The sequence below is a fragment of the Tupaia chinensis genome, unplaced genomic scaffold (genome assembly GCF_000334495.1).
Source record: "Tupaia chinensis unplaced genomic scaffold, TupChi_1.0 Scaffold000288_2, whole genome shotgun sequence".
NCBI classification, from domain to species: domain Eukaryota; kingdom Metazoa; phylum Chordata; class Mammalia; order Scandentia; family Tupaiidae; genus Tupaia; species Tupaia belangeri.
Window position 1 is genome coordinate 3,700,637 of NW_006159773.1, and position 13,056 is coordinate 3,713,692.

A 13,056-nucleotide genomic window follows, 5' to 3' on the forward strand; every position below is an offset into this window, starting at 1 on the left:
GAAGTGGTGAGAGGGAAAATTAAGAAATCATACCTCAGGGGTGATGGCAATGCTGCAGTCCTTTCTCTTTCATTCTCCTCCTGGGATCTTGGACACTCATGCACACATGCCCAGAGTGAATTTCAAGTCACCGGGTCCAGTACTTGAACTGTTGGCCATGTGGGAGTCCAGCAACATAACTGCTGTCATCTGTAGGCCCCTAATCTCATTTAGTTAAAAAAAATTCTATGTATTTAAAAAAAATTATTAATTTAATTTTATTTATTATTATTACTTTTTAGATGGGGGAGAGAGAGAGAGAGAAAGAGAAGGAAAGTGAGAAAGCAAGCTGCCAGGTCTGGGACTGGAAGTGCAGTTGGCCCTGTGTGGCATCCAGCACCTTAACCACCACATCACCTGCTAGCTCCAACTTTGATTTTTTTTTTTCTTTAAAGCAATTTTGCTATAGGGCATATGTGCTTGGTGGAGAGATAGAGACAGATAGAGAAACAGAAAGTGAGAAATCACTCCCTGAATGGACAGCCATGCCACAATCCCTTCTCCATGCTTCTCTCAGGATTTTGGACACGCATGCATACATGCCTAGTGTGTGTTTCAAGTTGCTGGGTATGGGACCTGAAACATAATTGACCATATGGGAGTCCTGTGACTTAACCACTATACCACCTTCTGGCCCCAATTTTGATATTTTTAATCGAAACTATACACACACACACAGACACACACACACACACACACATTTTACATACCTAAAAGAGTCTGGGTGGTAAATAGTTAGGAATTTGTTCTGTAAAATTATTATTATTAATTTTTTTGAGAGGTTTTTGTTATAGGGCACATGCGCTCGCCAGAAAGACAGAGAGAGACAGAAAGACAGAAAGCGAGAAATCACCCCCCATGGGGGAATGGCCACACCACAATCCATTCTCCTCCATGCTGCTCTCAGGATCTTGGGCATGCATGCACACACGCTTGGCGTGAGTTTAAGCCACCGGGTCCGGGACTTGAACCACGGTCGACTACATGGGAGTTCAGTGACATAGCCATTACGCTAACTGCTGGTCCCATTATTCATTTTTTTTAAAAGAGTTTTTTTTGCTATAGGGTACATGTGCTCACTGGAGAGATAGTGAGAAATCACTTTCTAGGGGGGATGGCCACACTGCAATCCCTTCTCCATTCTCCTCCTGGGATTTTGGGCATGCATGCACACTCTCCTGGAGTGATTTTAAAGCCACTGGGTTTGGAACTTGAACTGTTGGTCATATGGGAGTCTAGCAATGTAACTGTTTTACCGTCTTCTGGTCCCAAAAGGAATATACTTTTTGGTATGTATGATATATTTTACAATTAAAAACATAAAGCCAGTCAGATAATCCAACAAATTCATATTGAAGACAACTGTCCTTTGTTCTATCCCTTCCTATTCCAAACAATTTTAAATTTTAATCTTATTTTATCTAGTACTTTCTTATTCCTAAATAGCACACATATACAGGTATTTCTATTTCCTTTTTATTCATGGTACAACATGTGCACATTCATGAGAAAGAAAGAGAGAGGGAGAAGCACCTTCCACAGGGTTTGGTCACGCCCCAGTTGCCTTTCTTCAGTCCTCCATCTTGCTAGGATCTTGGGCACACATGCATTTGCCTGAGGTGTTTTCAGGCGGATTGGTCCAGGTACTTGATCTATGATTGGCACGTGGCTTCCAGCTCCATAGTCCAGCACACTACCAGCTGTGCCACAGAGGCTACTTGTACTTCTCGATTTTTTAGTCATAGAGATAGTCTATTGACTTTTTTTCTATGGAAAAGGAGGATTTAGCTTTTTCTATACCTCCTCTTCTCACATACATTTAACTTCTTCCTATCCTTTTGATAAATTTAAATCACAATTTTAATTTAAATCAATATTTATGACAAACACTATCTGGACTGTATAGGTATTACTTATGGCTAAGTCACATAGTGTACTATTATTATTCTCTTGTATAACTCATTGTTTTCATTAGTTAAATTCATTTGTTTGCTTAGATTTCTGCGCTTTTATTACTAATTCAGCTCCAAGTTTTCTTATCTATGTAAAAATTACCTCCAAATATGTTTGTGTGCTATGTGTTTCATAGTTATCTTAGGGAATTTCTTTGAAGTCCTTAGTTATCCTCCAAGTTAATTGTTCTGGAAGCCCGACACATAGCTTTTAATGCCTGACCACTACGTTGGATTCCTGAGTTCCTGTATCTAACGTCTTTCTCTTGGTTTTCTCCCTCATTTTGGGAGAGCACATCTTCCAGGAGTTTTCTAAGAAAGGTAAATAATTTAGAAACTCATTTTTATGAAAAAAATCTATATTCTGCTTTCATATTTTATTGATAATTTTTCTGGGCATAAATTTCTGGTATAATTTTCCCTAAAACCTCTGAAGATATTTCTCCATTGACTTCCAGCTGCAAATGTGCTGTTCAGAAGTTTCCTGCTACCCCATTCTTCACGTCTGTGATCTGTTTCAGGCTCATCTCTTTGTTGTGGTGTTCTTGATATATCCTGGTCAAACAAATCTTGAAAGTATTATCAGTTTAGAATTAAGCTGAATTATATTCTAGAGGTTTATCATATCTTTTAGGTAGTCTTAATTTGGGTCATGAATCTTGTGTGAGGGCTGATTCTTGATTCTAAATCCTCAGTGGAAATTTCTCTCCTTTCCATACTTGACTAAGGTAGAAATGGTCAATTTTCCTTGTGGTTCTTTAGAAATAGGGGGTTTATTTCTAATTCACCCTTGCACTGAAAGGTTAGACTTTTGGATGCCCAGAGTTCTGATAGGAGCAAAATCTATTATATTTCTCAGTGTGGAGTATCTCAGAGCTTTATTCTTGATCCCATTTCTCAAAATTCTGTGCAAATCCAAGGCCTCACTCAACTGGTTCAACAAATGCTTTTGGGATAACAGTATTGTGCTTACCTTTCTATTCAATCTGTTCCTGTCTTTACTCAATATTTGGCTTGAGGCTTCTTTACTACCTTATCTGGTGAGTTTAGGATTGTTAGACCAATTTTTTTTGGTCTAGAAGTTTCAATTATTTTTAACAGTCCAGAATACTTGTTATATACTGTCTTTCTGGAAATGAAGTCTATGTTAATCTTTCTAAGCCTCAATTTCCTCATTTGAAAAATGAGGATAATAGTAGCATCTAATTCATGGTATTATGAGGAATAAGTGAGATTATTAGTGTGTAGTTCTTATCTCTATGTCTGGCACCTCATTAATGTTCATTTTTTTTAAACATGGAATTTGTAGAGTCTAAACATAAGTTGTTCTGTCTTGTTATATGTTTATAGACGTATGGTGTTGTTAAACTAAACTATGTTGGCCTAAAATGGCTGATGTACTCCCACATTTGGTTCCCTCTAGATAAGCTGAAATTGAACCTGCTAGACCGGTTTTTTATATTTTTGAGCTGGTTACTAAGTTACAGCCAATCATAGTAATCAAATTTCAGTCAGTCACAGAAAACCCACCTTTTAGGCTGTTCGTGCAGCCTAACTTCCACCTGTAACCAAGGATCTCTCTACCTCACTCCCTCACCTACGTTTCTGTATGACACTTTTCCTTTCTTACTGCACACGTCACTTTCCTGTTCCACCCACATTTATTCCTTGTAGACTGCACATCTAGCCATAGTCTCTTGGAAGCCATCTTTTGGGAGGCTACCTGATTTAAATCGCCTGTCTTTTGTTTAAATAAACTCTGTTAAATTTTGGTTTGTCTAAATTTGTTTTTAACAATACACTAACACCAGGGGATAAAGATGTGAATAACCTGAAGTCTTGTAACTTGTTTATCATATTAAGAGATGCAGTTGGTTCTTTCTACTTAAAACATTTCCATTTCAAATGAGAACCAAGTTATTAAACATCATTAGTAGCTTAGATCTTAATTGAGAACATGAAGTTTCTTGAACGGAAATCTTCAATTAATTTGCACACTTCTTGAAACGAAGGAATTTGAAAACATCTCTTCCCCCCATAATCAAATAAGACTCTAAAATGATATAAAGTAGATGCTTTCTCTTAAAACAAATCAGGCTATGTCCTAATTTTTACTGTTTGTTGTTGTCATAAAGAGTCAAATTGTATAAGAAGATCCTATTGAAGTCTGCTTTAAGCAGTTGCTCTTCTTTTTTTTTGGGGGGGGGGAAGGTTTTTGCTATAGGGCACGTGTGTTCGCCAGAAAGACAGCGAGACATAGAGATAGAAAGTGAGAAATCACCCCTTAGGGGGGATGGTCACGCCGCAATCCCTTCTCCTCCATTCTCCTTTTGAGATCTTGGGCGTGTACGCACATGCTTCTGGCATGTTAAGCCACCAGGTCCAGGACTTGAACCCCAGTCAACTACATAGGAGTTTAGAAACGTTGCCATTATGCTAACTGCTGGTCCTGCAGTTGCTCTTCTTTTTAAAAAACAATTTCTCGGGGCCAGCAGATGGCATGGCAGTTACATGGCAGTTATGTCACTGGGCTTCAACATGGCTGACTGCTGTTCAAGTTCCTGACCCATTTTCCTCAAAATCACATGTGTGCCCAGGATCTAGGGAGGAGAATGGATTGCAGTGTGGCCACCCACCTGAGTGGTGATTTCTTACTTTCCCTTTCAGTGTCTCTTTCTCTCTGGCACGCACCCTAAGACAAAAACCTCTTAAGCAAAGCAAAACAAAACAACAACACTTTCCGTCCAGTGCCAAGTAACCCTTGCTCAGAATCAGTTCTGTCTCTCACAGTTGACCTGACTCACACTTGGAACCTTTCAGGGACACTTCTTCAGCAGATGCATTGTTATATTCTTCACAGCCAGCATGGTCTCTGTGCAGGTAGGTTTGATGAGCGTCTCTGGGAGTAAAAATCCAAAATGCCCTGTGTCACGTAGTTCAAAAGCAAATGCATAGGGTATTCCATTTTTGTAGGCCCAGTCCATGGAACTACCAGAGCTCACATCTAAAAGTTAAAAACCAAAAATTTAAAAGAAAGCAAAAGATTAGCCTCACTAAAAAGTCTGAATAATTTTGTAACTGTATATGTATTTATTGTTTACTAAGTTAGACTAAATTCTTCCAGTTAAATGACATTTCAATAAGAATGATTTAATGATTTACTTCCTTGGCATCTGGGTCATTGGCCTTATATATCATACCTTAGGAATCATACTGAAGATCTAGTCTAAATACTAATGCTTTGCCAGTATGATGACCTCAGAATTTCTCAGCCTCAGGATGGTCCAATAGCGCAGTGGTTAAGCACAATGCACAGGGAGCTGGATCCCATATTGCTGACCATGATTTGAATCCTCACACTGGCAGCATGGAAAACACACGGGGTGCACGTGCATGCATGCCCAATCCTGACAGGATGAGAAATGAAGAAGAAAGGATGGTTGTGTGACTGCTCCACCGAGGAGGGGTGCTTTCTTCCTTTTTCTCTGGCAAGTTCATGTTCCCTCTGGCAATATGAAAAAGTAATTTTCTCAGCTTCAATTCCAGCAGTATTCACTTCTATCCTCCCATTACTCCACCCATAAACAACCTAGACCTTGGACTTCTTTGTTTTATTTTTATTTTTTAATTATTTTTTTCATTTCAGTTTCTTTTATACTTTTGATCCCATAATTATTTGTCTTACAAAATGGATATTTCAACAGGTGAACATTTCTCCCTAGTACAGTTGATAAAACTACAAAATATCTTCAACAGATATTTTTTACATTTCTTTGTGCCATTAATGCTTTGCCTCCCTATTTTTCTTCTAAATGTCCTTCCTCAGAACCCTCATATTTCACACACACTATATCTGGTATTTACATCTATATACTGTGTTTCTTTATCCTTTAGTCTGAAACTAATCGACTTCTTCATTTTCTATCAGACCTTTTCTTTTTTTTTCCCCCAAGGTCTAAAATATTGAAATTTGGTTCCCAGAAAACCTCTTTGTTTCTTCTAACTCCTGGTTTCCACTACTACTGAGCTGGTTCTTTGCTGTTACTTAAGTTCATAGTTTCCAGACTCTTCTCTGCCTTCTAGTAGTTGCATTTGACTTTCCACTTGGCTGTGGTCATTAATTCTCTGAATTTTATCATCAGACCTTCAAAATGCCTCATCCATGTCCTTCTGATGTTATTGTTCTGTTTACCCTCAATCACTGGTCCAACTGGAGAAAGTCTTTGCTGAATAGACATCCTACAAAGTCACACGTCAGCGGTCACTGACCCTGCTCCCAGTGCTGCTCCTTCTCATAGTCCTGACCTACTGAACTTTTCCCACTCTCTTCTCATCCTGCCCCTCACTTCGCCACTGTGCTCCACACTCTCCATGATTACCCATCGTCTCCTCTGCTGACATCAGAACCCTAGGACTTTTCTCCTTCCAGCTCATGGGGATAAATGTTGCTCATCTTTTATATGAGTTATTGGTACAACTTGTTATTTGTCTTTACTGATAGTGAGAGTCCTATTTCTAGGATCTTACTTCATTGGAGTTTTTCCTTTCTTTTTTTTTTTGGAGAGGTTTTTGCTATAGGGCACGTGCACTCACCAGACAGAGAGAGACAGAGAGACAGAAAGTGAGAAATCACCCCCCAGGGATGATGGCCATGCCTCAATCCCTTCTCCTCCATTCTCCTGTCGGGATCTTGGGCACGCACACACACGCGCCTGGTGTGAGTTTTAAGCCACCAGGCCTGGGATGCAAACTGCAGTTGACTACGTGGGAGTCCAGCGACATAGCCATTACGCTAATTGCTGGTCCCAGAGTTTTTCCTTTCTTTACCTGCATTGACCAACATGTTTGAAGACCCTTTTCCTACACACTTCCTTCTTGTGATCCTGCTGCACACCCTTGGTCACTGTTCTCTTTCCGTTATTCCTTTTGCTTTAGAACTCAGGAGAGAATCCATACATGCTACTTCTACATCCTCAACCACTCTCATTAAAAAGATTGATGTTTTTTTCAACTGTTTATAAATACATAATGTTGGTAGTAACATAGGAGTAACATGATTTTTTAAGTTCTATTTTTCCCCTTTCAGAGAGACTATTAGAAAACAGTTCTAATAGTTCTGTCTATTAAACGTTTGTCTTGCAGATCATCAGTGACTGCTGGCCTAATCTCCTTTTCTGTTTTTCCTTTTCCCCCTCAGTCCCCGCTTTCAGCCTCTCACAGCATTTCACATAGCTGACAAGCCGTCTGGCAACAAGCTGCCTGGCTCCTGCGACCTCACACTCTACAGAACTAAAAGCACAGGCAGGAGAGACCGCCTGCATGGGTGGGATCCAAACCCACTGCCTACACTGTGACTTCTCTGTTCCTTAGTCTCCCTTTTTGACAAAGGGGATGATGATAATATCTGCTGCATATAGTTACTGTGAAAATGAAATGAAGTAATAAATTGCTTGAAAGTATGTAGGATGTATTAGCTGTTATTATTTTGCATCTTTATAGCGCAAAGTGCAAAGTATGCAGTTTTCAGAATAACAATAAAAATCCTTTAGTAAGTGAATACGTGTGTCATAGAAAAATCTTTGTATACTTTTCTCTGAAATTTATATGATACAGTTTGATATAATAGTCTTGCAATTGTTATTAAATTTCCAGGTCGCGTTAATTTAACTCAGATAATATCTTTGTCTTTGTTGAGTTAGAGATGAAATCATTATGTGACAATGACAACTAAATGACTCTGCTGTTTCTCAGATTTCCTTTGCCTCCATTAAGGACAGAAGGTGGGCTGTGGCTTTGCTGTCCCTCTGGTTGGAGTACATTGGAACTACAAATAGTAGTCATAGTAGCCAAAGTCAGAGACAGGATGTGCCAACAGTTACATCATGGAGATGTGATAGCCTCATTTCTATGGTAACAGATTGTTCTCAGTAAATATAATGCTACGACTGTGTCTTTAGACCAAGCTGAAAAGGTGAAATGTTAGAATTTTAAAAATTAATGTTTTTTTACTTGTTTATAAAACCATAATGTTGGTAGTAACTGGTACAAGCAACGTGATTTTTAAAGTTCTATTTTTCCCCTTTCAGAGAGACTATTAGAAAACAGTTCTAAAATGGTCAGTATGAGATGAATGATCAGGGGTTGTTTAAAAAAGAAAAAAGTCTATTGTTACTATGACATTCCCTTTATTAGGATAAATGTATTCGGCAAGCAATGTTAACTGATGAATTAAGCTTTTGTTTTGAAGGCTAAAGAAGTGAATGGTAAGACATTAGGAATATAATGATAGATCGATTACAGACGTCAAAGAGAAATGTATTCCCTTGCTGAGCAGCAGAGGTCATTATCTATATACACTCATATGATGTGCTTTACCTTCACATGCATATGTGGCCATACAGAAAAACATGATTTCTCACTTGATTTTCAAAGTAATATAGTCAGTGAATTTTAGAGTTTGAAAGGCCATGTGAAGTGATTCTGTCCAATTCCTCATGTTACAGTCATGGAAACTAAGTCCAGAATTAGTAAATACGTTGGCCAAGATGACACCCTGGCAGAATTAGGACCAGAATCCACATTTTATAGTTCTTTGCCCAGGTTCTTTCCATGTACTTAGTTGCTCTTTATTTCATATAAAAGAAGAAATATTTTTAACCACATTTTAAGAGAAAATTCAGCTGAAGTTGCTATGTAAGAAATAGCATTTCAGAGCAAGAATAATGGAGGAAAGAAATAAAACGGAAGTTGTTGTAAGGCTGAAACATTTACTTCATTATCTTCTCCAGGCCCATTTCCACTCTTATAGTAGTTACAATTGTTCTAGAAGCTCATTTTGGTACTTTCTACTGTCATAAGATCTCAATTCAACTTGTAGTCATTATTGCATATTAGCATACTCTCTGCTTAGAATTTTGTTTAAATTGGTACAATGATTTCTGCCAAGCTGTGTAAAACTAATCAGATAAAAACTCCTTGCATCTTCCTTGGCTAATTTGATAGTCAAAAATTTCACGTTGGGGAGAACACACTTTCTCCTTTTTATAGAGAAGTTATTATACAGGATATTGGCTCAAGACAGATGGTTTAAACACTATGTACATGGGAAACTTACACAATGTTCTGGAGGCAGGTCCGTATCTGTATCTTACTCCATATACTGACCGAAGTGCATTCACAGCTTTATAAGCTGCAGATTCCTATAAGAGGAAATGGAGAAATCATGTCACTTATATTGTTGCATTGAAACATTTACAAACACTGGCCTTGAATGAGCCTTATTGGTCATCGACATGGAGAACAACTATGGGAACATTAGTTCACAGCTACATTTGATAATAATATATTACTCTTAAATCACATGCTTCAGTTTGCGACATGTTTTAGAATACATCATTTTATTTGATTGATCCTTATAATGAGCCAGGATCAGTAGTTTCCATTTTACAGATGAGAAAACAAAGAGTCAGCCAGGTTAAGTGGGTGGACTGAAGTCGCATAGCAAAGAGTGGTTGAGCTGGGATACTTATATATTTTGATGTCCATTTAGTGGTGTTCTCTTCACTTTAGTTAAGAGACACTTATTTCTATAAACTACAAAATGTTCGACAGGGCAAGATCCATGTCAGTCTTACTCATAGAGTTACACTCAGTGCTTAGCAATGTGCCTGTATATAACAGATGCATAATTAATATTTCTTGTATGGATGCTGAATAATCATAAATCTGCAGGAGTAGTAAGATAATAGTATTGATTCTTAAGTATATAAGGGATCTTCAGAAAGCTCATGAAAAACGCTTATTATGAAAAAAACTAGCATGGATTTTAAGATTTTTTTTTTTGCACTAAAATAAGCTTGTGTTTTAATTCCATTTTCCTATGAACTTTTTGAAATTCTTTTCTATATCTCAGTGGATATGTACAAAGTATTTAAAACGCAGATGAATTGGTTAAGAAGCACTTTAATTCCGCAAGAATTGTTTTAATTATATATGTGTCTGTCCTTCCTGGGAATAGAAATCACAATTTCATGACTTGTATTCCTCTGACAAGGCTTGGGCAGGTATTGTGAAGATGCAGAAATTCTGAGATGGCATTCTTGCTCCCAATGCCAAAAATGGGGAAAAATACTTAATGTAATCAACATGCTCAAAGGCAGATATTCCAACATTGGTTAGATTGGTATTCTCACTTAAAACATTTCCAAATGAAGAAAAGCACCAGTTTCAATAAGAAATTAGAGAGGTATTGTATGACAAGAGAGAGGAAAAGCAGTTGAAACCAGTATCCGACTCTCCTATTTCATTCTGTCTCTGAATAATTCACTGCTTTCACTGGAGCACTCTAGACAACATGGTGGTGTGTGTCGGACTGAGCTTCAGGTTGCTCTCCTCGTTGGCTCAAGGATGCATAAGGCAGTCCTTGCAAGTGCCACCCTTTGTGGCTATTCAGGGACCAGCCTCCAGGAGCTGGCAAGCTATTTATTATTGATTTCACTGATGATGACGTTGTTCTCACAGGAGCCAGCACGAAAGGAACGTAAACACCATAATGAGGTATCTTTATGGAGAATGTTCCAAGATGTTAACATCTTCTCCAATGCTCTGAGCAATATCCCATGGCAAGGACAGATATTTCTACATTTAGATGATTACTGCATTCTGCTGGCGAGGACCTTTGTTCCTCATTATTTCAGATGACTAAACCCAAGAAAAAAGCTATTAAAAAAAAAAAAGTAGCCACTTTGCCTGTTTACACAAAGCATGAGCACAGCGATAGCTTTCTGAGCTCACTACGGCTGCCATCTGAGTACACATGCATGTTGATAAGGGGCTCAGATGTAATCTACCTACAAAATGTGGAAACTTTATCAACTTTTCCAAGAATTATTTTCCAGGGAGGCCCCAGCAGACATCTGTTGGAAAGAGTTAATGAAAGTGATTCCTTCTATCTACATTGTTTCTTTTTTTTAATTGCACAAAAGGACCTTGGCCTTTCCTATTTGTCTTTGGACAATTAAGGGGAATGTTTTTATGCACTTCCATTCTTTTTTTTTTTTTTTTAGAGGTTTTAGCTCTAGGACATGTGTGCTTGCTGGAAAGATAAAGAGACGGGAAGTGAGAAATCACCCCCCAGGGGTGGCGGTCACGCCACGCTTCTCCTCCATTCATCTTCTTGGAGTCTGGGGGCATGCACGCACACGTGCCTTGTGTGAGTTTAAGCCACTGGGTCTGGGACTTGAACTGTGGTTGACTTCATGGGAGTCCACCGACGTAACCATTACACCATCTGCTGGTCCCCATATGACCATTTCAAAACAACATAATGAATGACCTAAAAATGTTAGCAGGAACATAGATTTTACATAGTGATAGGTTTTGTAACAATTTAAATTGAATGGTTTCTGGTTAACATTCAGGAACTGCCTACCTAGTTTCTAAGAATTACAATTTCTTACAAGTTTGTTTATTTATTTCTTTCATGAGCAAGAGAGACTAAAGAGAAAGAGACAGCACCCCTAAAATGCTTGATGCTGTTCTGCTTCTCCTGCTCTGCCCTTCAGCTCAACCAGCTCCAGATCACAGACACTTGTGTGCCTGACATACTCAGAGAGGCCTCTTGATGTGAGCCCAGAATGTACCCATGTGGGTCAGCCTCCCATTTTCACTGCTGTGCCACCATCCAGTGCCTACAATCTTAATTATAATGATTTAGCATATGCTTAAACCACTCCAAGATTTCTCCATGATGACACTATTGACATTTTAGACAGCATAATTCTTTGCTGTGAGGAGCTGTCCTATTTAGCAACATCCTAAAATCTACCCACCAGATGCCAGTAGCATCCCTTTACCCCTTTGTGACAATTAAAAATGTCTCCAGACATTAATAAATATCTATTGGGAGGTAAATTCATCCTTGACTTGAACCACTGATCTGTCTTGGATCTTCTAATCCAAGACAAAAGGACAATAGGCTTAACTCACAGAGGGAAGATCAATTTAATATATGGAGAACATTTTCATGTAATAGATTTTATATATTGCATATGCCACAGAATCTGTTGTAGGAATATAAATAGACCTCTAAGAAAGGGCTGAACGTTTGCCTATAGAAATATTGATACAAGGTGGTAAGGGTGCCAGGTTAACAAAAACAATGGTGGCAGCAGCAGCAACAGCAATAAAACCAAGAAGAATATCTATTGTACCCACATTGCAGCTGAAGAATAAGCACTACAGAATATAACTATCATCTTTAGCCTTTACAATATTTCTCGAGAGGGAATTTGCTCAGAATCCTTGGAATGCCAAGAACAAAGTTGCTCTTGAGGACAGAATAAAAGCCTTCCTCAGTCCTTCTTCTGACTTCCTCACATTCCTCATTCCTTTCAAGTCTTGGACATCTAGAGCAGAATTTCTGAAATCCTAAGCAATTGGGGCAGGATTGAGTTCAAGACACAGGGAGAAAAGGAATGTTCCTTATTTATGATTTATTTTAAATTTAAAAAGAATTATTATTTTCTTCTTATTAAAAAAGAAAGCAAGAGGAAGAGATCTGCACCCCCAACAGGGTCCCCATGTTGAAATCTACCCTCGTCCAGCCCAGATCATGGACATGCATGTACCAGGTGTGTTCAGGGAGGTCTTGGGATATGAACTGAGGACAATAGCCTGTGGATCCAGTTGCTCCACAGCTGTACCACTGACTAGTCTCTTCTTTTTTTTTTTTTTAAAGGTTTTTTTTTTTAATTTTTATAATTAAGAGAGTTATTTTGCTATAGGACATGTTTCCAAGCCAGAAAGACAGAGAGAGACAGAGAGACAGAAAGTGAGAAATCACCCCTCCGGGGGGATGGCACGCTGCAATCCCTTCTCCTCCACTCTTCTCTCAGGATCTTGGACACACATGCACTCGTGCTCAGCATGAGTTTAAGCAACTGGGTCCAGGACTCGAACCGTGGTGGCCTACACGGGAGTCCAGTGACATAGCCGTTATGCCAACTGCTGGTGCCAAAGGTCTTTTAATTCAAGTATCACATTGTGTGTGTATGTTTTTTTGTTT

At 38.6% G+C, this 13,056-nt stretch overlaps 1 protein-coding gene across 1 annotated transcript in view; it reads right to left on the minus strand.

Moving 5' to 3' along the window:
- Window positions 1–4,802: 4,802 nt before the first annotated feature.
- CPA6 (carboxypeptidase A6) overlaps window positions 4,803–13,056 on the minus strand; it is a 371,754-nt gene continuing 363,500 nt past the window's right edge. Inside the window, exons 10-11 of the mRNA XM_006150464.2 lie at window positions 9,106–9,190; window positions 4,803–4,995 (exon numbers count right to left, since the gene is read on the minus strand). Of these exons, the coding sequence (XP_006150526.1) occupies window positions 4,808–4,995; window positions 9,106–9,190 (273 nt within the window). The 3' untranslated portion in view covers window positions 4,803–4,807. The remainder of the gene's footprint in view (window positions 4,996–9,105; window positions 9,191–13,056) is intronic.